The 27,405-nt window shown below is 31.7% G+C and overlaps 2 protein-coding genes across 2 annotated transcripts in view; one reads left to right on the top strand and one right to left on the bottom strand.

Moving 5' to 3' along the window:
- The window catches only part of LOC133195432 (uncharacterized), a 466,395-nt gene that overhangs the window by 400,265 nt on the left and 38,725 nt on the right, over window positions 1–27,405 (bottom strand). The gene's annotated exons all lie outside the window — the stretch shown is intronic.
- LOC133195430 (delta-like protein C) lies at window positions 193–26,693 on the top strand. The gene is made up of 11 exons (XM_061331270.1): window positions 193–379; window positions 9,389–9,543; window positions 10,956–11,088; window positions 13,705–13,856; window positions 14,062–14,198; window positions 14,372–14,497; window positions 14,764–15,240; window positions 18,490–18,643; window positions 20,441–20,627; window positions 23,650–23,756; window positions 25,965–26,693. Exons 1-11 carry the CDS (start codon window positions 335–337, stop codon window positions 26,125–26,127), a joined length of 1,836 nt encoding a protein of 611 aa, XP_061187254.1. The 5' UTR covers window positions 193–334; the 3' UTR covers window positions 26,128–26,693.

The raw sequence follows: 27,405 nt of genomic DNA, 5'->3' as shown, positions 1-27,405 counted from the left end.
ACATTTTTTGATAATTTCTTTTATTTAAAAAATTCAGTTATTTATAAAGATAATAAAAAAATTGAAATTGATTACCTAAAAGTCAAACCACACCTGATTAAAAACACAATAATGATTAATGCTGTGACGTCATATTGTAGCCCGAGGCTCTGTTTCTTTATAGCTGTCTGTCAACAAATTTTCAGCGTTTCCCTGTCACTGGTCTCCGTACACACTCTGTTTCACTAACACACACATTATTAACATTATTTTCTTTTGGATTTTATTCTAAATCAGCGATGGAGTAGGCTGCTTACATTTGACCAATTAAGTAGTTTTTGCCTCTCCGTCAAAAATGGATTTTGTGTTTTTAGGATTAGTTTTCTGTGCACTTTTGCCGGTGAGTAGAAAGTTTTCTTGCATTTTTTCGGTTTGTAATTGTCATTGCTAGTTATAGAAAACTTCATAGTGATTAAGAACTATATTAGTTTCTATCTGATTTTGTTGTGTCCTTATTATGTAATCAAATAATGAAGAATTCAGGTAATAGAATATTGAGTAAAATTATATATTAAGAAATAAAAATACTATGTGGCTACATAAACAATAGAATTTAATAACAGTTAAAACGAGATATTTATAATACAGAGATTCATCAGTATCAGTTTAATTTTCTCCGTAATAAAGGTGGGAGTTCGTCAGTCGTGTTCACTTTGTCATTTACACTTAACGTTACTAAAAAATACAATTCTCAGTTTTCACCACATTTAACCCACTGCGTCTTAAGTTTATAGCTTATATACACGCTTGATACACACTTCAGTTTTTTAATTCATAATGACGAATAGTGTTATACAGATTCATAAGCACATGATGTTGTTGAATTAGCATAAGATGTAAAGTTTCCAGAAGTAACTGTCATAAAATGTTCGGAAATTACCTGAGGTCACTGTCTTAAAACCTTGTCATTACAACACAACGTATCATCGTAACTCCTCTGTCTTTATCCTGTCTTTGTAACACAACATATTATCGTAACGCCTCACCGTTATTCTTTAATTTAAAAAACAAAAAAACCATACATATAATTATCGTATCGCCAGTGTAGTTTTTCTTATCCAAGAAAACTTATTCCATTTATAGTGCAATCCTCTACCATGAATAAGTAAATAACAGGAATAGAAAAGTGTTTCTTTGAAGTTTTTTAAGTACATGTATCTCTTATTATTATTATTTTAAAAATAATCACAAACATTTCATTTATTTAATTCAAGAAAAAAAAAATTTCTGTAAGAAATTCTTCTAGTTGATCCCGACTTTGATGATCTCAACCGAACGAAGTGACGATTTTACCGACCGTCGGATTGTTACCTGTCTGATTTTTGTCGATTGTTTAATATATATTAGTTACAATCCCTATAGCCTGCCTGTTACTATCCCTACATGTATACATGTGCCGGTGTGATAGATACTATCCCTATGATCCTATGAGTTAGTTACTATCCCTATATATGTGCCTGTCTATTATTTACTTTCCCTATATATGTGCCTGTCTGTTAATTACTATCCTTATATATGTGCCTTTCGGGTAGTTACTATCCTTATATATGTGCCTGACTATTACTTTCTATCCCTATATATGTGCCTGTTTTTTTGTTTCTATTCCTATGTTCCTGTCTGTTAGTTACTATCCCTATGTGCCTGTTTGTTTGTTTCTATCCCTATATATGTGTTTGTTTGTTTCTATCCCTATATATGTGCCTGTTTGTTTGTTTCTATCCCTATGTGCCTGTCTGTTAGTTACTATCCCTATATATGTGCCTGTCTATTACTTTCTATCCCTATATATGTGCCTGTTTATTTGTTTCTATCCCTATGTGCCTGTCTATTAGTTATTATCCCTATATATGTGCCTGTCTATTAGTTATTATCCTTATATATGTGCCTGTCTATTAGTTATTATCCTTATATATGTGCCTGTCTATTAATTACTATCCCTATATATGTGCCTGTTTGTTTGTTTCTATCCCTATGTTCCTGTCTGTTAGTTACTATCCTTAAACAAAGTACATAATTACAGTAACTTATGAATGAATAAAATGAAAAGTAAAATAGCGTTCAGTCCATACAGAACGAGTAACATTACAATGTATTAACATAACCAAATATGTATGATATTATGCCAGATATGACAAAACTCTCCAACAAATTCCGATTTCTAGGTAATAAAAACAAGGATCGAACGCAAAACAAGATAAAAAGCAAGAAATCTGCAATTAAAATATCTGATGTTTGATTGATCGTAAGTAGATTTTACCTTGATTATAATGTCTTTGATATATTACATGGATTATGAGCATCAGATATTTATATGTAAAGAGGAATGACATTTTTTAAGTTTTTGACATCTTATCATCTTTTCATTTTCTTTAATGTTTTGTAATCCTGGCTCTTTTCGCTTGAATTTGATTGGGTTAATAATGAAAAAGTAAAGGAAATGTCTCATGTATATCGAAGATTTAGTTGATTAAGAGATACTAACAGTGACTAACAAAATGTCAGAATAAGTATAGACAGAAAAAAATAGTAGAAAGCTTGTAAAATTAATTATCAAAAGTCATAAGTAAAGAAAGTAAACGTTTATACAGAGTACTCAGAGGAGTGATGTACCTTAATAATTAAAGGATGTAATAAACAAGCAGGAACTAAGAAGCATGGTCTAAACATTTATATTTCATACAGTGATCCCATAACCTTAATAATGTAAAGGATGGAAATAAACAAACAGGAACTAAGAGGCATGGTCTAAACATTTATATTTCATACAGTGATCCCATAACCTTAATAATGTAAAGGATGTATATAAACAAGCAGGAACTAAATGCATGGTCTAAACATTTATATTTCATACAGTGATCCCATAACTTTAATAATGTAAAGGATGGAAATAAACAAGCAGGAACTACGAGGCATGGTCTAAACATTTATATTTCATACAGTGATCCCATAACCTTAATAATGTAAAGGATGTATATAAACAAGCAGGAACTAAAAGCATGGTCTAAACATTTATATTTCATACAGTGATCCCATAACCTTAATAATGTAAAGGATGGAAATAAACAAGCAGGAACTAAGAGGCATGGTCTAAACATTTATATTTCATACAGTGATCCCATAACCTTAATAATGTAAAGGATGTATATAAACAAGCAGGAACTAAGAGCCATGGTCTAAACATTTATATTTCATACAGTGATCCCATAACCTTAATAATGTAAAAGATGGAAATAAACAAGCAGGAACTACGAGACATGGTCTAAACATTTATATTTCATACAGTGATCCCATAACCTTAATAATGTAAAGGATGTATATAAACAAGCAGGAACTAAATGCATGGTCTAAACATTTAAATTTTATACAGTGATCCCATAACCTTAATAATGTAAAGGATGTATATAAACAAGCAGGAACTAAAAGCATGGTCTAAACATTTATATTTCATACAGTGATCCCATAACCTTAATAATGTAAAGGATGGAAATAAACAAGCAGGAACTAAGAGGCATGGTCTAAACATTTATATTTCATACAGTGATCCCATAACCTTAATAATGTAAAGGATGTATATAAACAAGCAGGAACTAAGAGCCATGGTCTAAACATTTATATTTCATACAGTGATCCCATAACCTTAATAATGTAAAGGATGTATATAAACAAGCAGGAACTAAAAGCATGGTCTAAACATTTATATTTCATACAGTGATCCCATAACCTTAATAATGTAAAGGATGGAAATAAACAAGCAGGAACTACGAGGCATGGTCTTAACATTTATATTTCATACAGTGATCCCATAACCTTAATAATGTAAAGGATGGAAATAAACAAGCAGGAACCAAGAGGCATGGTCAAACATTTATATTTCATACAGTGATCCCATAACCTTAATAATGTAAAGGATGTAAAAAAAAAAAAAAAAAAAAAAAAAAAAAAAAAAAAAAAAAAAAAAACAAGCAGGAACTTAGAGACGTGGTCTAAACATTTACATTTCATACAATGATTCCATAAGGAATCAAGTAAGTTGACTAAATAAAAAAAAACCCCAACAAATTCCATGTTTTGTAATGATTCTTTACTGACATTCAGTTTTACTTTCAATTTTAAGGTTTACATTTCACTATTACAGGTGATCTTACATTGTACATCAATCATTGCATCTTCATAAGAAAAAATCATATCTTATATATAAAATCTATGTAAAATACTTTTCATCAGTTTTTGAATGTTGATTACAAGAATACTCGTGAATGAAATAAATTACAAGTAAATTATTATAAAGAATATATTACAGTACATACAAATACAATCTAATACAGAAAGTGCATAGTTAAGGTGTTAATAGTTATAACTACATTAACATTCTCAACAAATGGATGACACTAAATGTTCGTGTAGACTGTTTAACAAATACAGTTTGTGTCCATATGTGACAGCTAATATGCATAATGCAACTTGATTATATTGTCAGTCAAATGAGGAAATTATGTTGGCATTCAGGTTATTTTTTGTTGACCTACAGAAGGTATACTCTACATGTATACAGTGTGTACAGCTTAGTAAATTTATCTAAAAAAAAACTAAAACAAAACCAGATTTGTTGATAGAATGCGATATTTTATCATGTTTTTGAACGTCAACATCTTTATTGTTAGATATCGTGTATAGTGTATCAGTAAGAATAGGATAAACCTGGGAAGATAAAAGCCCCAATTCTTATAGATATTAGAAATCACTAAATGAAATAAAATTTTTAATGAAATGATGAAGAAATACTACATATTCTGTCGCCCACTGTATTCACCAAAACTAGTTCAATGACCACCGTTTCCATTTTTTCGTAGTAGGTCAGTCATAAATAAAGAAGCAGAGAAAACTAGGAATCAGACTGATTTTATTGCTGATGGTCAAGGTATTGCTATCAATCAAAGGTCACGTGTATTATGAAACCATGGCTTCGTCCCGCGACGTCTCTAACTCGAAAATAGGCATAAAGTGGCGGGTCATAAAATCATGGCTGTTCCTAGACATTCACGTTTGAACGACTTTAGAGAAAATTCGAACTGAATTTCTTTCCAGTTATTATCAATGCGGTGCTATTCACTCATTATTAAGAAATCCTAGGCTGCAGTTATAAGAGAGGACATCAAATTGATAGCACATAAAACATGTCAACTTGGTTTTTCTCTGCATCTATATGTCCAATGAATTTCAAGGAATAAATACATATATACATACAGTGTACTTAATATAAATAATGTGACATTAACATTACTATTTTCATTAATGCACATTGTTCCTTCTCTTTATCCAAGATTTGACTTCATAATTTTATGACTAGAAGTAAGCACCCCCCCCCCCCCGTCAATAGGTCACCACCGCCGTGATACAAGTAATTTTGTATTGATCAGATTGTAAAGACCATATACTTTGCGGAATACTGACTTAAAACCAGACTTTTGAAAGCCCTGTAACGTTACTTTTTTTAGTTAAAAACGCCTCCGTCGGTTTATAAATTGATCTCACTCAAAACATGTTGTTGCGCAAAGAATCAGTTCGGAGACATAAACAGTGGCGAATAAAACTTGATTAAACATTAAAATGTAAGTTACACTTTGGCAAGCATGAAGTTTCCTTTACAAGACGATAGTTTAGTATATGCGTCCTCTGTACTCCACAATACTTTTATTTTAATCTATTAATACTCTTTCCACTTTACATTTTACAGTGTAATATACAGAAATTGTGATATATAACTTCAGTTAAAAGATTAAAGAATAGTGCTGCGCATGTTTGTATATAATCATGCATGTACTTTAACATGTAACTGTTCAAATATCATGAAGTGTATATTTTACAGAAATATTCATACTTATTTTTGGTATTAAATGAATATATATCAAAATATAACTTAAATAACACATTAACTTGTTGAACGAAATGAGAAATATGTTAAAAATGATCTATGGTGAAATAATATATTTTTCACAAATACAGAATTGGGTTAGCATTGCAATAAGAAAAATTAACAATAAAAATTAAAAAAAACCCAATAGTAAGACATCTTAAAAGAGGAATAATAAATTAAATAGTTACACAATAAGCATCAGATGGCCATGGAAACCACAGAATTAGATTATGTTAAGCGTACACTGTCTGACCGTGACAGGTAATAAAGAACATCAGCATACTGAACAAAGTTGTAACTCCACACAACAGAATACTGTTATTGTATACCTGTAACAATACAGAACATCAGCAAACTGAACAAAGCTGTGTCTCCACACAACAGAATACTGTTATTGTATACCTGTAACAATACAGAACATCAGCAAACTGAGCAAAGCTGTGTCTCCACACAACAGAATACCAATATTGTATATCTATAACAATACAGAACATCAGGAAACTGAACAAAGCTGTGTCTCCACACAACAGAATACTGTTATTGTATACCTGTAACAATACAGAACATCAGCAAACTGAACAAAGCTGTGTCTCCACACAACAGAAAACTGTTATTGTATACCGGTAACAATACAGAACATCAGGAAACTGAACAAAGCTGTGTCTCCACACAACAGAATACTGTTATTGTATACCTGTAACAATACAGAACATCAGCAAACTGAGCAAAGCTGTGTCTCCACACAACAGAATACCGATATTGTATATCTATAACAATACAGAACATCAGCAAACTGAACAAAGCTGTGTCTCCACACAACAGAATACCGATATTGTATATCTATAACAATACAGAACATCAGCAAACTGAACAAAGCTGTGTCTCCACACAACAGAATACCGATATTGTATATCTGTAACAATACAGAACATCAGCAAACTGAGCAAAGCCGTGTCCCTACACAAAAGAAAACTGTTATTGTAAACCTGTAACAATGAAACCCTAGAAACTAGTACACTGTTATTGTAAACCTATAACTATGAAACCCTAATGACAAGTACACCGTTATTGTAATCCTATAACGATGAAAACCTAGAAACAAAAACACTGTTATTGTAATCCTATAACAATGAAACCCTAGAGACCAGTACACTGTTATTTTAATCCTATAACAATGAAACCCTAGAGACCAGTACACTGTTGTTGTAAACCTATAACAATGAAACCCTAGAGACATGTACACTGTTATTGTAAACCTATAACAATGAAACCCTAGAAACAAAAACACTGTTATTGTAAACCTATAACAATGTAACCCTAGATACAAGTACACTGTTATTGTAAACCTATAACAATGAAACCCTAGAGACCAGTACACTATTATTGTAAACCTATAACAATGAGACCCTAGAAACAAGTACAATGTTATTGTAAACTTATAACAATGAAACCCTAGAGACTAGTACACTGTTATTGTAAACCTATAACAATGAAACCCTAGAGACAAGTACACTGTTATTGTAAACCTATAACAATGAAACCCTAAAGCCAAATATATTGTTATTATATATCTATAACGATTAAACCCTAGAAAAAGTGCGCATATCATATACCTATTACAAAACTCTAGAAACAAGTTTTATGTATGCTTTATTCTTAACTCTAGAGATGTGCGTTGTTCATTAGAGACTAGAACTAAATTATGTATGTCATACTCTAAAATTTAGCGAGAGAGAGAAAACTGTTATTTGTAAACCATTCACTAAACTTAACAAATCAGTTAGGTTTTTTTTTGTAGCTGAACTTCAAGACTACCCTTTGTATGGCTATAAATGAAAAAGTTATCTGTGTACCTATCACTATCTAGCTCTAGAAACGGATGAGTAAAGGTATTTTTATACCTCTCGAACAGATGATCCAAGTTTTTAGTTACTTCTCATACTCTAACTAAACAGACAAGTAATTTCATTTGCATACATCTAATACTCCACATCAAGAGACGAGTATTTTCATCTGTATACCTATATGTATACCTAAAACACTTTATTCAAGAGACGGGGAATGTGGTATTTTTATACCTATAAAACTTTACGTCAAGAGACGAGTATTGTTTTCTGTTTACCTACAGATTACTCAAGAGACTGTAATGTAGTATTGTTATTTGTATACCCAAAATATGTTACCTTAAGAGACGAATAATGTCATTTGTAAAACCTATAATATATTACCTTAAGAGACGAATAATGTGATTTGTATACCTATAATATATTACCTTAAGAGACGAATAATGTTATTTGTAAACCAATAATATATTACCTTAAGAGACGAATAATGTTATTTGTAAAATCTATATTGTATAACCTTAAGAGACGAATAATGTTATTTGTAAACCTATAATATATTACCATAAGTGACGAATAATGTTTTTTGTAAAACCTATAATATATTACCTTAAGAGACGAATAATGTTATTTGAATAACCTAAAATATATTACCTTAAGAGACGAATAATGTGATTTGTATAACCTAAAATATATTACCTTAAGAGACGAATAATGTTATTTGTAAAACCTATGATATATTTCCTTTAGTGACGAATAATGTTACTTGTATACCTATAATATATTACCTTAAGAGACGAATAATGTTATTTGAATAACCTAAAATATATTACCTTAAGAGACGAATAATGTGATTTGTATAACCTAAAATATATTACCTTAAGAGACGAATAACGTTATTTGTAAACCTATAATATATTACCTTAAGTGACGAATAATGTTATTTGTAAAATCTATATTGTATAACCTTAAGAGACGAATAATGTTATTTGTAAACCTATAATATATTACCTTAAATGACGAATAATGTTTTTTGTAAAACCTATAATATATTACCTTAAGAGACGAATAATGTTATTTGTATAACCAAAAATATATTACCTTAAGAGACGAATAATGTGATTTGTATAACCTAAAATATATTACCTTAAGAGACGAATAATGTTATTTGTAAATCCTATAATATATTACCTTAGGAGACGAATAATGTTATTTGTAAAATCTATATTGTATAACCTTAAGAGACGAATAATGTTATTTGTAAACCTATAATATATTACCTTAAATGACGAATAATGTTTTTTGTAAAACCTATAATATATTACCTTAAGAGACGAATAATGTTATTTGTAAAACCTATATTACCTTAAGAGACGAATAATGTTATTTGTAAAATCTATGATATATTACCTTAAGAGACGAATAATGTTATTTGTAAAACCTATGATACTTTACCTCAAGAGACTAGTTTTGGTATTTGTATACATAAAAAACACCTTACCTCAAGAGACGAGTAGTGTTATTTGTGTATTTATTTATACCATAAATTACCAGACTGTATTAATTCTGTATTTTAATACTTTCTATTTGCCAGACTGTTTTGAGCAAAGCGATTCTGGAGGTTCGGTTCGCCCGTTACATCAACCACGCAGGGACAGGGGAGAACGGGCACTGTTGTGACGGGAGGGGCTTCTTCTGCTTCAGTAAATGTGATCATCGCTTTGTCATCTGTTTAGACGAGGCAGATAAGTAAGTAAAAGACAGAGCAGTAAATGTCATCATTGTTTTATCATCTGTTTAGACGAGGCAGATAAGTAAGTAAAAGACAGAGCAGTAAATGTGATCATCGTTTTGTCATCTGTTTAGACGAGGCAGATAAGTAAGTAAAAGACAGTGCAGTAAATGTGATCATCATTTTGTCATCTGTTTAGACGAGGCAGATAAGTAAGTAAAAGACAGAGCAGTAAATGTGATCATCGCTTTGTCATCTGTTTAGATGAGGCTGATAAGTAAGTAAAAGACAGAGCAGTAAATGTGATCATCGCTTTGTCATCTGTTTAGATGAGTCTGATAAGTAAGTAAACGACAGAGCAGAAAATTTAATCATCGATTTGTCATTTATTTAGAGGAGGCACTAAAGTAAGTCAAGTCAGAATTCAGTAAATGATAAATTTAATCATCGATTTGTCATCTGCTAAGATAAGGCAGAGGAGTAAGTTTAACTTAAGACAGAGTACAGATGATAATAGATTCATAATTAATCCTTGTTAATCATACCTGGGACCAGATTTAGTAGATATTTTAATGTATTAGATCCTGTCTTATGTTTAGTGGACATGGAAAAGAGGTAAGATAAGTTTAAACTGACCTCAAAATGGTTTTGGTAAACTAAAGCTAAAATCAAACTATGGCCGATGTATAAATTCACCGTATCTAATCTTGTTTGAAACAGATACTGTAAAATTTAAAGGAAAAGCAATGCAAAGTATAAAAATGATGTAGGGGATTGCACATTTTCATGGAATTGAGTAAGAAATTAATGCAACATTTCAAGTGAAGTCACCAATACATCAAAAGCTTGCAAATTTAATACATTTCTTTTATGCAAATGGAAAATCAAGGTATGGGAAAGACGAATGCCAAAAGCAAAGCCAAGTTTTAACTAACTCCTGAGGTATACATTTAATACAGTGCCTCATATGAGCTTAATATGGTGTTGATACACATTTTAGTTGCATATAACTCTTATTCAAGAGAAAAATAAATGAATAAATTAAAAAAAAACAAAACTACTGCTTCTATATCAAAGATTTAAATGTCATAATTACCTTCTCAAAATGACCGTATTTTAGGTAATGACAGACTCTCTAAATAAAGACTGCCTTTGTTTCAATGAGTCTTCTACAATGACGCGATTGTGAAAAGAACCTTACACAATTCTGAATCAGACATGTTTAGTATATTCCTAATCCCAACAAGCATAAATGTTGTCCAGAATAATTTGACTGAGTTGTGCTTTGTCTATAAATATTATGAATTAATTTTCTTGCAAGACTTCCTCTAATATTAATCAATATACCTTACATCAAACTTGTATCTTACATGTTGACAAGCCGACATTATTCTGGAAATGTTTGATTTTTTTCTTTGTTTTTTTCCAGCAACAGAAATGTGAACCGTTGTCAGATAGGAAGGAAGTCGTCTGGATCCATTGATAATGCTAACGTCAATATATTCGCCGACTCATTTGGTGGTGTGAGAAATCCAATGATTTTCTATCTAGATATTTGGAAGGTAAATTATTGCAACGAAGATGATGATCTTGAATGGTATTTTAGCTAACTATATATTTTAAAAATGAATATTAACTGCTAAAATGTTGATTTACACTAATTTCTTATTAAATGTCAGGGATATTAAAGTTATTGTTGATGATGATACCAATTGAAATATATTTGAAATGTAATTATCCACAGCTACGATGATTTTCAATGGTATCTGAAGGGTAAACAATTACTGAAACATTTTTTTTGTAAGTTAAACAATAAAATACTTTCTTTGGTTGTTAGTACGGGAAGTAATGTCTCAGCTGTTGCAGAAAAAATACATAACCCGCATATGCGGGGGATTGTAAATTTTTTCTGCAATAGGTGCAACGTTAATTCCCGTACTAACAATCAAAGAAAGAAAGATATTTTATTGTTTATATTTATATCTGTATAAAAAATCATTCAAAGTAAAATCAAATATATGCTAAATGTTGAGTAATATATTTGTATGTCATTGTATGCATATTTGATGAAAAAGCCGTTGCTCTAGAAATCTATGCAGGTGGCTTGCTTAGTGGCATTTACTGACTGATAAATGGCGATGGTTTTTATAAGAAATAAAGATAATATTCTTTGTATGTACTGGTCCCTGCTGACAAAGCAGGTAACAACATTGTCTTTGTTTGTAAGGCTCATTATATTAAATGTATTTTAGAGGAACTTGGATTTAGTTCTACAAGTGGTAATCCAACTTACACTCATAGTTCCCTTTCTAAGGATGAAATTCTTCAAAATCATATGTCAGTTTTGAATATTTTTAATATTCCAAACAACCAAAATGAATTTGAATTACCATATTTATATTGGATTCCGAAACTTCATAAAAATCCTTACAAACAAAGATACATAGCGGGTTCCAGTAAATGTTCAACCAAGCCTCTATCTTTACTCCTCACTAAGATATTAACAGTGGTGAAGGAGAAACTTCAAGAGTACTGTGCAACAATATATTCGAGAAGTGGCGTAAATCAGATGTGGATACTTAAAAATTCCAAGGAACTTTTGGAAAATTTGAAATCACAAGATTTTACCAAAATCAACAGCTTAAAAACTTACGACTTTTCAACTTTGTACACAACCATTCCCCACGATAAATTAAAGTCCAGGCTTTTTGATATCATTGACAGCTGCTTTTTCAATAAAAATGGAACTCGTAAATATACGTACCTTGTCATTGGTCATTTGCAAAATTATTTTGTTAAAAAACATTCTGATTGTTCACACAAGTACTCTGAAGTTGACATTAAAAAGATGCTTGAGTTTCTGATTAACAATATCTATGTAGTTTTCGGAGATCAGGTCTTCCAACAATCTATTGGAATTCCCATGGGTACCAATTGCGCCCCGTTATTAGCAGACCTTTTTTTGTATTCATATGAAGCAGAATTTGTCCAAAATCTTGTACGTGAAAAGAAGAAAACACTTGCTGTGGCCTTCAACTCGACATTTAGATATATCGACGACGTATTGTCAATTAACAATGGCTATTTCCATTCTTATGTCGATACGATATATCCTTGTGAACTTGAGATAAAAGATACCACAGAGTCTGACACATCTGTTTCATATTTGGATATTTTACTTGAAAAAGACGTTAATGGTAATCTAACAACCAAGCTTTATGATAAACGTGATGACTTTAACTTTTCAATCGTCAACTTCCCTTACTTATGCAGCAATATACCTTCATCACCTGCATACGGGGTATATATCTCTCAGTTGATTCGATACGCAAGAGCATGCGCTACGTATGTACAATTTCTAAAACGAGGTAAATTACTGACAAATAAGTTGATGAAACAAGAATATCAGCTGTCTCGTTTAAAGTCATCATTTCGTAAGTTCTATGGTCGATACAATGACCTTGTCAGCAAATACAATTTGTCATTGAGTCAAATGCTGACTGACGTTTTTCACACTAATTGTTAGGCCATTATTTACACACTGAATTGTCGACGGATTTTTCCGTTATTTCCCGATCATGACAAGGAGCACACGGCGGGTGTGACCGGTCGGCAGGGGATGCTCACTCCTCCATGGCACCTGATCCCACCTCTGATGTTTGGAGGTCCGTGTTTGCTCTGCTCCTATTTTGTATTGATTAATGGACTTTTGAGCTTGAATACTGTTCGTTATCTCCATATATTTCATTTAAATATAATGTGTTTATCCAACAAGGAATTATCTAACCATTTTAATCTTTTATAAAATTACTTTATAAGTTTTATAAGTTTTCAAAGAGGTTTATTAAACAAGATTATTGCTTAAGAAACACAAATAAATACTCTGGAGCGAGTACACAGAAAGAGATTGTCTATTCAATAATAAGTCCTCTCTCACAGCTCCAGGTGAAATCAAGTTATCGACTGTATTATGACAATATTTACTGGAGACTCCTGCTAAATGCTAAGTGTATATCAAACCTAGAAAAATATACAATGTCAAATTCCATCGGTTGAATCTGTCGTCAGACATATAGCGTTTTTTATATATATTCTCCATCATAATGATGAAAATATTTTGGTTGTTTATGTAAAAATTGTCGTATCCTGCTCAGTATACTGAACCGTTTGATTTCCAGGAGAAGGCGCAACTTAAGGTCGATGTTTTTGATGTAGATGATAATTCAGATGATAAAGTGGACTTCCTGTACGGGAACTTTACATTGTCAGCAGCAAAAAATAAAAAGCTGTCACGTGAGCAGAGCTTCCGGTTAGCAACACCTAGAACATTGTAAGTATCGGGATCTCTGTTGCAACACGGGTATTGTAGGTATTTACAAGTAAAAGACGAGTGCAGTAGCATACAAAAATCATAATATAGATAAGTTTTGGCTGATGTGTCGCATTAGCAGATCATATATGAATCTTTCTCGAGTTAAACAATGCTAGTATATACATTTTAAATTAACATTTCTGTCCATCTTTAATCTTTATAGACTGGATTATAAAGTGAGCGTTTATTGTGAGGAGAACTATTATGGACCCGGATGTGACGTAATGTGCGAGGAACGTAATGATGCAAAAGGGCACTACACATGTGATACAAAAACAGGGGCGAAAGTGTGTATGGATGGTGTGTATATCTTAAAATTAGCTAAAGTTAATAAAGCTGAATGTAGTTAACAAGCCATCCCCCCCCCCCCCCCCAAACGAAAATCTTTTGATAATTCCTAAAAGTTTGGACATGCGCTGAAATAGTGAATCAGTGCATACAATTGAATACTAATGAATGTCCCTCCTTTAAAGGTTGGGAGGGGGAGAACTGTGATAGAAGGCCAGAAGAGATGTGCGGAACGCAACGGTGTGGTCACAACCAGATCTGTAATAATGCCACCCTAGAATTTACCTGCGAGTGCATTAAAGGTTTTACAGGTAATTCCTTGAAATAAAATAAAGTTCAGGTGTGAAAGGTTAGAGCATCTGAATTTCGTTTGATGGTACACAGCATTTTGATTACACATCAGCTCTTATTCAAAATAGACTTTTTTAAGAGGTTGACTTTAGGTAGTATAAATACAATATGATGGTGAAATTAAATAAAAGTTATAACTATTATATCCATTTGTATATAGATGAACCAATTAATATGACAATTCTACAATAGAAATCTATGATATTTTGTACATCTTCACTTGTAGGAGACAACTGCACAGATCCAGCGTTAGTAGAGTGTTATGATGGTCACTGCCAGAACAATGGAACCTGTCACGTGACAAACGATACCCTGACCTGTAACTGTAGTATAGGGTGGCGGGGGGATACGTGTGCGGAGGAGTATGATCCGTGTGAATTCAATCCTTGCCAGAGAAATGGAACTTGTATTCCCAAAGAAAAAGAAGGATATTTATGTTTATGCCCAATAGATTCACAGGGATTACACTGCGAAAACATCAGTGTTTGTTTAACTCAGGAAAATGTTTGTTTGAATGGTGGGAAATGTGTACAGGAGAATTACAAAGAGGATTGGTATTTCTGTGATTGTCCAGTGCATTACATAGGAAAACATTGTGAAACGTTAGTTAAGAATATTACAAATGTCGATAATAAGACTGATAGCGCAAATGTTACAGAAACAGGAAGGACAACTACTGTGTCTACAAACACTGTTACCGAAGGTAAGGCACAGATTCTACGGTCTGTCTCTTTACCAACTACCACTGAATAAGTTACAAATACCATTATAGTAAATTATTCGGTACCCTCTATTACTTAAAAATTACAAACACCATTACAGTTAATTATATAATACCTCAGTCTACCACTGAATAAATCACAAATACCATTATAGTTAAATATTCAGTATATACCTCTAACACTGATTTAGATTTAATTACAAGTACCATTGTAGTAAAATATTCAGTATATACCTCTAACACTGAATAAATTACAAATACCATTTATTTTTAAGTACATCTACCACTGAATAAATTACAACTACTTATACAATTAATTATTCTGTGCCATTTACCACTAAATGAATCGATGAAAGTACTGTGGTAAATCATTATACAGTAAATTCTATCACAAAAAAGTCAATTTCAAGCTATGCCACTCGTGACATGAGTTATATCAAGGATTTTTTGAGAAGTATATTCAGATAACTACTCTTACAGAACGACTCAAAATCGCAAAGAAAATTATGGGTCAGAGTGCATCCTACTGAGCAACGGTACAAATGATTTGACCTTTTTGCACTTAAATTGTAACTTCTAGTTTAATCACTTTAACCTTTTTTTCATATTTTACCAGATTAATCATGGCTATTGATATAATCTTATTTTACGTAAATTAGTTTGAATAATATTTAAAACTAAAAAAATCCTGCAAATTTTAAAATGCGTGTAAATTATCGAGTGACCTTTCTGCACTTATGAAGAATCATATTTGGGGTATTAAAAATCTAAACTTAAGTGCTGTCGGTAAGAAGTTTTGTGTAATTTAAAATATTGAAAGAAAAAGTTATGACAAGTGATGTAAATTTTGAGATGTTAATCAAAATATGTGATTTACAGGCGAAAACAGTGTAAATTTTATCTTGACTTCTTCGAATTATATTCATTTTTTGACAAAGTGCATTAAGTGAATGTGTAAATTTGTTCTGAAAATATTATTTGAAACCATTTTTGAATATAACTAGGATAAAAAAAAATTCTATATAAGGTATAAATATACTGGGCTTAAGTTCCAAAATATTTTATTAAAAATGTGTGTAGATTTGAAGAATTTTTTCTAAAAATCCTTCCACCACATGCAATAGTCCCCGATAAGTCTTATTTCTTGTCGGTTTATGATCAGTTTTTAAATTAAATATTGTATAATTTGCATTGTTTAATTCACATATTACAAAAACGAATTGTTATTGATAAATTTGACATAGGAGGTTCTGGCTAAACTTTTTTCAAAAACTGACGAGTGACATACCTTAAATAATGTTATGGTAATTCATTCCGTACCATCTACCAACACATCAGTCACTTAATTAGGAATATTTTGACTGTTAATTCTTCAGTACCCTTCACTACATTGTATACATTACATGTATTAAACCATTACAGTTAATTATTCAGTACCATCTACCACAGGATAAATTTCTAAGCCAATGCAGTTAATTATTTCGTATCATCTGCCACTGGATAAATTACTAAACCATTACAGTAAACCATTCCGTACCATCTACCACTGGATAAATTACCTCACCATCACAGTAAATCATTCAGTACAGTTTACTACTGGAAAAATTACTTAACCATTCTAATTAATCATTCAGATACCATCTACTACTGAATAAATTACTAAACATAACAAATAATCATTTAGTACCATCTACCACTAGATAAATTACTAAATTCCTTTGGTTAATTATTCAGTACCATCTACCATTGAATGAACTGCAAATAATTATTTGGCACTATCTTAATCTTGAATTGAAAAACAAGTTCGAACTAATCATACAGTACCATCTCCTACTGAAGTTAATTAAAACTACACTTACAGTCAATTATTACGTAAAATTTCCTACTAAAAAATGAAAAATTAAGTTTATCATTTCGTTATCATTTACCACTCAAAAATACAATATTAATGTTACTGCTAATTATTCTGTACCATTTACCACAAAAACCTTATGTTACAGTTAATTATTCAGTACCATTTACCACTAAAACCTTATATTGCAGTTAATTATTCAGTACCATTTACCACAAAAAATAGAATGTTGTATTATTCAGTACCATTTAAACTAAAAATACAATTTTACAGTCAACAAATCTGAAATACCATTAAAAATAACTATTCAATACTTTCAACCACTAAAATGGCAAATGCTATAACAAAGAAATACAAATGCTGCAATAGTTAATCATTTATTGTCAACTGCCGCTAAGGCACTTAAAGTAAGTAAGAGAAGTTATGCACATAACCCTCTTTTAAGTTAAACGTTCCTCAAATTTTCGATGAGTACTGATTTGATGAACTGACTTTGAACACCATTTCTTTGTGTTAAGAACCCTCTATACACTGCACACTGAATACTTTTGATTTTATGGTATTTTTATGCAGAAAGAGTCATCTGCCTTTTGATCTAGATAAAATAAATTAAAATATACTGTTTATTAATTAATTTCTGATCAAATCAAGCATTCATAACAATTTTAAACGCCAAAATGAATAGATTGAACACTTCATTTGCAGGTATTTTGTCAACTAAAGTAAATAGCAGTGATTTCTGTTCATCAATAATTCATTATCTTTGGACATTTTTCTTTGGGTATATGCAAGGTACCCTATGTTAAAAATGTTAAAGATAACCTGAATATTTACACCTTAACACACTATAATTTTCTCATTGCACCCAAAATCTTTTTCTTTAGTGTATAGAGGGTCTTTAATTATACAAGAAAGACATAACATACAATATGGTGAATACCAATATTTACAAGTATCTCCTTATTCATGCATATTTTTGTTAAAATAATATAAAATAATTTCGTCTTTATCTAAGCTGTGTATTTGCACTATAGTTTTATAAAAAGCACACCGTTTCATTACAAGTTTATAGAAGTAGTTTCTCTAACCTTACTTTACTTTTAGCTCTAAAGCTGTCGTGGTTTTACGTGGGGAGGTTAGAAGTAGTTTCTCTAACCTTACTTTACTTTTAGCTACTAAAGCTGTCGTGGTTTTACGTGGGGAGGTTAGAAGTAGTTTCTCTAACCTTACTTTACTTTTAGCTCCTAAAGCTGTCGTGGTTTTACGTGGGGAGGTTAGAAGTAGTTTCTCTAATCTTACTTTACTTTTAGCTCCTAAAGCTGTCGTGGTTTTACGTGGGGATGTTAGAAGTAGTTTCTCTAATCTTACTTTACTTTTAGCTCCTAAAGCTGTCGTGGTTTTACGAGGGAAGGTTGACAGCAGGAATGAAGAAGAAGTGAGAAAAGCGCTGATAAAAATCATCCATGATTTTACAAATATCAAAGGGGAGCTAAATCTGGAGCTAGAAAAGGATGTGTTCAAAACAGAGGAAGGGTAAGTTAAAACAGAGGAAGGGCGAGTTTAAACGTAAAAAGGGTGATTAAAAACCGAGGTAGGGTGAGAAAAAATAGAGAAAGGGTGAGTTAAAACCGAGGAAGGATGAGTAAAAAACATAGGAAAGCTGAGTTAAAGCAGGAGAAGGATGAGGAAAGTGGGTTGCAAACGAGGAAGAGTGAGTTAAAAATGAGGAAGATGATTTAAAACAGAGGAAGGGTGAGTTATAACAGGGGGAAAGTGAGTTAATACAGAGGAGGGACGAATTAAACCGAGGAAGGATGAGTTAAGATAGTGGGAGTGAAATATGTGGAGATAACGAACAGTATTCGAGCTCAAAAGTCCATTAAACATTACAAAATAAGAGCAGAGCAAACACGGACCTCTAAGACATCAGAGATGGGATCAGGTGCCATGGAGGAGTGAGCATCCCCTGCCGACCGATCACATCCGCCGTGTGCTCCTTGTCATGATCGGAAAATAACGGAAAAACGACAATACAGAGTGTAAATAATGGCCTAACAAATAGTATGAAAAACGCCAGTCAGCATTTGACTTAATGATAGATTGTATATGCTGACAAGGTCATTGTATCGACCATATAACTTACGAAATGATGACTTTAAACGAGACTGCTGATATTCTTGTTTCATTAAATTGATTGTCAATAACCTACCTCGTTTTAGAAATTGTTCATAAGTAGAGCATGCTCTTGCGTATCGAATCAACTGAGAGATATCAACTTATGTACAGGTGATAAGGGTATATTGCTGCAAAAGTAAGGGAAGTTGACGATTGAAAAGTTAGTCATCACGTTTATCATAAAGCTTTGTTGTTAGATTAACAATGTGAGTTAGATTAAGAGGATAATTATAACCAGGGTAAGGACGATTTCAATGAAAGAGAAACACAATAATTGAACATTATATGATGGATAAGCATAGCATACAACGTCTATTGAAGATTATGAACTTTTTTAATCTATTCAAAAATATTTTGATTTTATTCCAAGTTAACAGTATTGAGTTATGAGTATTGTAAGAAACAAAGCACCATATAATGCGATTTTAACTGCGAGGCATGTGCAGTAAAGATGATGAATTAGGAATCATTTAGAAAAGAAATGGTTACAAAATATGAAATTATTCAAAACTGCATGATTTCAAATCAAAATTTTATGCAAAAATTATTTTCAATCAACGAAATAAAGTTTACATTTTGTTTCTACGAAGCACATGTAGTGTATTAATTTGATAACTTTATTTAAAGGAAAAAGATTGCAAAACATTTTACTCAATAGAAATGTGAATTTTACCATTATACGAAGTTATGTTAAATATTGTGGATATTTTAATTTGTTTTGGATAATTCAGATGATTTATTACTAGCTTTGAACATGTTTGGAATTGCGTAATATTTATAATTAATTGCTCACAAAAAGATATTTATGTATATTTTACTTTTTTCAATTACAGTTTACATAATAAACAAGCACAACTATTATACACGTTCATTGCACTCATTAGCTTTCTTTTTATAGTACATTTAATTATTTAACTGTGTTCATTTTGTATCATGTGCCATTGGAAATAAAATTTAGAAATTTAAAGTTTTATATCCAAAAATATCATGAATGTAGACATAAAGTTTTAAAGCACTAAGTATTAATCGAAGAAGACTGATAAATATTTCGACATAATCATAGTTCATCAAACAGACGTATTATATTATTACTGAATTCACCCTCTTCTTTGTTCACACCACACTACTTTATTTCTGATACATTTGTTTTTTCAGTGAGATCCTAACTGAGATAGGTGTTCGAGGAACTTCGAACGGGAAGCCGTTTAATGTGGGGGAAGTGCAGCGCGTGCTGTCGGACTCCCACGCCTCTATGGTGGACAGTTACCTCCCAATTCCACGTAACCTCCCCGACAGCCATACTCATACACCCCTCTCAAACGCCTCCCAAAAACAAATCCAGGTGAGTCATCAAACAGTCACCCCCCCCCCCCCCGAAAAACCTCCCAGAAACAAGATCATCATTAATAATTAGAACTCATGATCTGAGTGAAAACAGCAAATACTCGTATGTTGATATTTCTACTGACATAATATCAAAAAAGACTTCTACAACATCGTGATTTTCTTTTTATCAGAAGATTATATTATATCTATATTATTATTATTTTGAGAATTAACAGTCTCATGAATGGCCTTGATTATAAAAAGTTCCTAAATCATTTATATTCTAATTACACATTATTTCTATCGAAGTATAAAAAGACATAGCTTTCTGTTTAGTATGTCTTTGGTTTTGTGCTTTCTTTTAGATGAGTTCTTACTGTACTAATCAGATTGCAGATTAGTGTATATATATTTCAAAGATATTCTGTACAAAAATAGTGTATATAATCGACGAACACTTCATATTGATTGAGTGTTTTTACTCTCTAACTTATTATTATCCTTGATTCCGTATTATATACCTATATAAATACATAGAAAATAGATGAATTTGATAGGTTCAACCTACAAATGACGCATTTTACTATTGTTTGTTCGACGTTCTTATTTTTAAGATACTTCCGCAAGCCTCTTATTATGCAAATATTGAACTTTAAAACGGATTTTGTTTGTATGCAAATAAACAACATTTCTCTCATAATAAGTATAAAAAACTGAATGCATAATTGTGTAATCAGCGTTGATAAATGTATATATTAGGCAGAAAATAAACTATGGAAATAATTCAAACGAATCTATCCATACAATTTGGCATTAAAACATTCCTAGAATTAATAAACATGCTATGGCGTGCAACTCCATATTCAGATATATCGACGACGTTTTATCAATTAACAATGGTTACTCCCATTCATATGTCGACTCATTATATCTCAGTGAACTCGAAATAAAACATACCATAGAAACTGCCACATCTGTTTCATTATCGGCCGCAGCAGCGGTTGATCTATTTGTGGTTGTGTTAGAATGTGCACATGAGGAAATGAGACGTTATTTTTTCTTGCTTCCTTGGAATAATTTCTAATTAATAACATACATAAAAGTTATGAATACAAGTTTTAAAATTTGCTGAATACTAAGTCTAAATGGTTGTTATAACGTTTCAATTTGTTTTCATTTCTCATCAGATACTTATGATTTTGTGAAAAGTTGTTACATGAACTGATCCGGATATGAAGTACAGTGCCAAAAATTATTAATTAATTGTAAAAAGAACCGAATTTTATTTTGAATACACTACAGTTGCAAATGACACAATGAATTTTTTCTCTACACTTCACATTTATTGTTATACCTACTGATCAAAGTTATCACGTGACAAAGTTCCAGGATATCAGCACGTAAAATTTGAACATCCTTTTTTTGTCAGCATTTAGGTATTTACTGCATTTGAATCAAACAATTTGATGATAATACATTCCTATTCTCTATCACAATCCAATTTTCATATCCATGAATGAGTTCATTTGGATTATTATTTAACACTGGATCCCTGAAAATTAAGGAATAAAAAAATGTGCAGAAAATTAAAGCAAGTGTAAATATATATCATATGTTGTTTTACTTGTATTTTATTTTCTTTCTTGTGGAAATACTTTAAAATGATAAATATATTTTTGCAGCCGATTTGATGCTTCGCATTTAGATGTTTTACTGTTTACATACGATAAGGACCAACTAACAACTAAATCGTATGAAAAACGAGTTCATTTCAACTTTTCCGTTGTCAACTTTCCTTATTTACATAGTATTATTCCATTATCACCTTCATATGGTGTTTATGTCTCCCAAATTATTCGATACTCAAGAGCATTCTCTGAGTATGATAAATTTTTAAAACCAAGGCTGGCTATTTAGGGATAAGTTGATGTTACAAGGATTTCAACAACCTCGTTTAAAGTCTACATTTCGTAAATTCTATGATCGTTATAATGACTTTCTAAACAAATATAACCTATCTTTGGGTTCGTTTTTTGACTTATGTGTTTCATACCAAATGTTAACCTTTGTTTTTATACTGAATTTGACTACGGAATATTCCGTCTTCCTGATCAATACATAGGGCTAACGGCGGATACGACCGGTCGACAGGTGATGCTTACCCCTCCTAGGCATCTGATCCAACCTCTGAAATTTTCGGGTGTCCATGTTTTATGCCCTGCTTAATGATATGTATTGTTTGGAGATTTCTTTAGATCGATCACTGTTTGTTATCTCCACCTTTTTTATTAAGAGAAAAAGTACTTTCTTTAATCATTTATAAACGTGTACAACATTATTAATTCTGAAGGCCCGAATAGAAGTCGATAGCAGACGTCAGTGTGAATTAATTGTTTAACAAATCATTAAAAAAGTCAAACATATCGTAGAAAATCAATACATGTCATATGTAGAGTGTAAAAACGGCGATTTATGACCTCAAATCAATCAGAGAGAGAGAGAGAGAGAGAGAGAGAGAGAGAGAGAGAGAGAGAGAGAGAGAGAGAGACAGTTGATGCTTTTTATTTATTTATTTTTTGAACGAGAGTTTTTCATTTTAAGACGATTTAAGCATATGTATCAGCGTGATACTGTGTGTTCGTCATGCCTGTTAATTTTAAAGTACTCAAATACAAATTGCAAACCTTGTTTGTCATTTTCATGATTTTGTTCTTATAATTTTGGAAATGTATTTGTTTTATAAGCATTCTGTTTTACATTAAACATAAATAGGGTTAACTTTGTCTGTTTCTTGATGAATATGACGTTTATCCATTCATTTTGAACTACTTGTCTTAAAATATTTGGGTAAAAGAAATTTTCAGGTCAATGAAAATTTCAATATCTGTAGTATATTTTGGTAATTTTATGTTTTTTATGGTTATGTTACCTCCGTTAGCAGAAAAAATCTTGGCATACGACGTATGAATTCCTATCATTCATTTTATATTAAGTATTTCAGTTGGATCCGCCACTATACCTGTGTATTTTATTTACAGCATGATGGTTGGATCCACCACTACTGGTTTGTTGTTCTACTAGTTGTTTTAGCTATCGTAGCACTTGTGATGTTTGTCATTGGATTCATTATCATCAGAAAGAAAAAGTAAGTAACAGTACTTAATGGAGATACAATCAACAAAAGTGTAGTTATAGATTCTAGTGAAGAGCAAAGTAAGTAACAGTACGTAATGTAAATACAATCAACAAAAGTGTAGTTATAGATTATAGTGTAGAGCAAAGTAAGTAACAGTACGTAATGTAAATACAATCAACGAAAGTGTAGTTATAGATTCTAGTGAAGAGCAAAGTAAGTAACAGTACGTAATGTAAATACAATCAACGAAAGTGTAGTTATAGATTATAGTGTAGAGCAAAGTAAGTAACAGTACGTAATGTAAATACAATCAACGAAAGTGTAGTTATAGATTCTAGTGAAGAGCAAAGTAAGTAACAGTACTTAATGGAGATACAATCAACGAAAGTGTAGTTATAGATTATAGTGTAGAGCAAAGTAAGTAACAGTACTTAATGGAAATACAATCAACAAAAGTAAAATTATAGATTCTAGTGAAGAGAATAGAATCTTTTTTTTTTTTTAAATAAGTCTGATTTAATTACACTTCATAATTTTTTGTAATGAATTAAGTGCAATTGAGGACATGCTTCAAACAAAAATAAATGCATGTATTGTTATCTGTTTTTTTTTCTTCTTGTTTTGTTTGTAAATGATGTTAATATTAAATTTCTAAAATACATGTATTTAAAACTTTTAGAATTTCTATGATGTTCAGAAGTCTTACATTTTACCATGACTTTTATAAACCTGTATATTTGAAATAAATATTTTCACAAGACATTACAGAGTAACCTGGAATGAAATAGATCTATATGTCGTGGGTTCAAACCCAAGCCGCGACAGACCATAGTCATAGGAAATAGGTAGCAACTATTCCTTCGCCATGCGCTCGGCGATTCGAAGTGAAAGTTGCAGGTCCTCCAGATGAGACCTTAAAAACGGAGGCCCCGTGTCACGGTAGGCGATGGCACGATAAAGATCCCTCACTACTCAATGACCCTGAGTGCTAAGTAAAAGTTTTAATTTGATGCCCTTAACCGCAAGGGTTTTGACGTCTCATGGGACGAAGACAACAACTAATGAATCAATCGATCAACTGAAAGACTTATTGAATTTTTTTCTCAAAATTTTAATCATATAACGTATGTAAATATAAATCTGTTTCTTATTTTATTGATTTTTTTGAAAAAAGTTTGATTGAAGCAAGTGTCCTTAATTTTATTTTGTAAATATTTTACTTTCAATTTATTAATGACAGGTACAGATTCTTTGTGAAGTTTTTACCATATCTTGAAAAAAAGAATTCTTGGGTAAATGTGAAATATATGGAGATAACGAACAGTATTCAAGCTCAAAAGTCCATTAAACAATACAAAATAGGAGCAGAGCAAACACGGACCTCCAAAACATCAGAGGTGGGATCAGGTGCCAGGGAAGAGTGAGCATCCCCTGCCGACCGGTCACACCCGCCATGTTCTCCTTGTCACGATCGGGAAATAACGGAAAGATCCGTCGACAATTCAGTGTGTAAATTATGGCCTAAAAATTATAGTATGAAAAACGTCAGTCAGCATTTGACTCAATGATAAATTGTATTTGGTGACAAGGTCATTCTATCGACCATAGAACTTACGAAATGATGACTTTAAACGAGACTGCTGATATTCTTGTATTATTGTGGAATTTGTTCAAATGGAATATGTTAAAGCGAAATAGTCATCAGAAACATTTTTACTTTTCCATGGAATAAATAAACAAAGTTTAATTTGCCACATAACTTAAACTTCGTCAGAACATCACCTCGGAAAAAACCCAAATTCATCAACTAAATGTTCAGGAATCTTTTATTAATGGTTTTCCAAAGTGTTTATATTCTAACAGTTAATATGACAAGGTCAAACAATGCTAACTTTATGCATTAAACAGGAAATTATTAAGAAAATGTGACAAGTGGAACGTTACATTGCAGTATTATATCTTACATATTAATAGCTGAAATTAAAGTAAATACAGCAAAATTCAGTCATAGAAATAGTTCGTGTTATGAACAGTTACATGCTTCATGAGGGTGTAAACGATATGTATAAATTTAGCTTCAAATTTTCGGCAGTATTAATGGCTTTCTCTGGACCTCACAAGAACATAGTATTAAACGGAAAGGTGTTCATAAATCTAAACAACTATATGAAATCTTGACAACTTCTTTGCTTAATAATGTTTTTTTTTTCTCTCCAGATCTTTGGAGGAAATGGATAATAAAGCGAACGTGGCTAGAAGCAGCACTAATGTGACGGATTCTAACAATTCTAATGCTCAGTCGTTTGAAAATTCACTTTATTTTGAAATGAATAACCAAAAGCAAGGAAGCGGAAGAGTCAATTTTAAAGCCATGCCGTGACGTCACTGTGGAACGTCAACAAATGTCTCATTACAATGCGGCCAGCGCCATTTTGTTTTAAATGCTTGTAATCCAAATGCTTTCTAGGGGTGTGCCAAAGTGAGGACTCGATTGTATGCTTTGTAGACTTTTCAAAAGAAAATTATCACATTTCGTCAATGTCAAGGCCGATTGTTTTGAATAATGCTGTGTTTGTATGAATGAAGGCTATACTGAGGAAAGGGGAGGTAAAACCTCGCTTTGAATGAGAATAATGAGGGTAGAATGTGAACCATTTAAATGTTATTGTGATGCAATTTTGGCGTCATTTGATTCTATTGTGTTTACATTACCAAATTAAGGTAATGTTATTCAACACAAGACTGTGCCATGAATGAAAAGAATATGTGCTGTAGTTGTTCATACTGATTTATGTACTAGAAATTTACGACGACTTAGCGTAAAAAATTCATATTATTTGTACAATCTCTTCTTTAATATACCATTTATACTTCCTGTTGAAGTAATACTTGATGCCGTTAAATATTTTATACTCACTGACAATAAAATTATAAATGATAACTCCATACACTTATTACTACTACTACTAATATTCAAGTGTAGAGTATATCTTTTGGGGCTTCAACTGTTTACAGTAGTCTAAATATTTTTAATAAAATTTAAGGAATGTATGTTTTAAATCAAATTGGTAATTTGTATGCAGCACTGTGACTTCCGTGTTCTGATCACGACCCCTTGTGTGTCTAATTTTCTGAATAAGAAATCTGCTCCCTGTCTGCTTTACACAAGTAAGGTAATGCTTTTTAAGTTTAACTTCACACCAGTAAATGTTCGTTTTAAACATATGAACATTTAAGGAGACTAGCACGACACAAGTAATATACCGGTACGTAAAAAATGTTTTACTGAGGACAGATGTCTGTAGTGATGGTATGTTATACTGAGGAAAGAGGGCTGTAGTGATGGTATGTTATACTGAGGACAGAGGTTTGTACTGATGGTATGTTATACTGAGGACAGAGGTCTGTAGTGATGGTATGTTATACTGAGGACAGAGGTCTGTAGTGGTGGTATGTTATACTGAGGACAGAGGTCTGTAGTGATGGTATGTTTTACTGAGGACAGAGGTCTGTAGTGATGGTATGTTTTACTGAGGACAGAGGTCTGTAGTGACGGCTGACGATACTGCATCTGTTGGTGTTCCACTGAGACAGAGATTGTAGAGACGATAGATAGGTGACTACTGTCTTTGTTGGTGTATCGTTAAGAACAGAAATT

This window comes from Saccostrea echinata, unplaced genomic scaffold (genome assembly GCF_033153115.1).
Source record: "Saccostrea echinata isolate AGI-Se365-2 ecotype Australia unplaced genomic scaffold, CSIRO_AGI_Sech_v1 ptg000029l, whole genome shotgun sequence".
NCBI lineage: Eukaryota > Metazoa > Mollusca > Bivalvia > Ostreida > Ostreidae > Saccostrea > Saccostrea echinata.
The sequence above is the reverse complement of the archived record's forward strand: the minus strand, read 5'-3'. Positions and strand labels throughout refer to the sequence as shown.

Bases quoted from the DNA above. Each gene is read 5' to 3' on its own strand.
- LOC133195430 (XM_061331270.1), top strand. From the start codon at position 335: ATGGATTTTGTGTTTTTAGGATTAGTTTTCTGTGCACTTTTGCCG. The intron at 13,857-14,061 runs GTAAGTATCGGG...TAATCTTTATAG, and splicing joins TTAGCAACACCTAGAACATT to ACTGGATTATAAAGTGAGCG. The intron at 23,757-25,964 runs GTAAGTAACAGT...TTTTCTCTCCAG, and splicing joins ATTATCATCAGAAAGAAAAA to ATCTTTGGAGGAAATGGATA.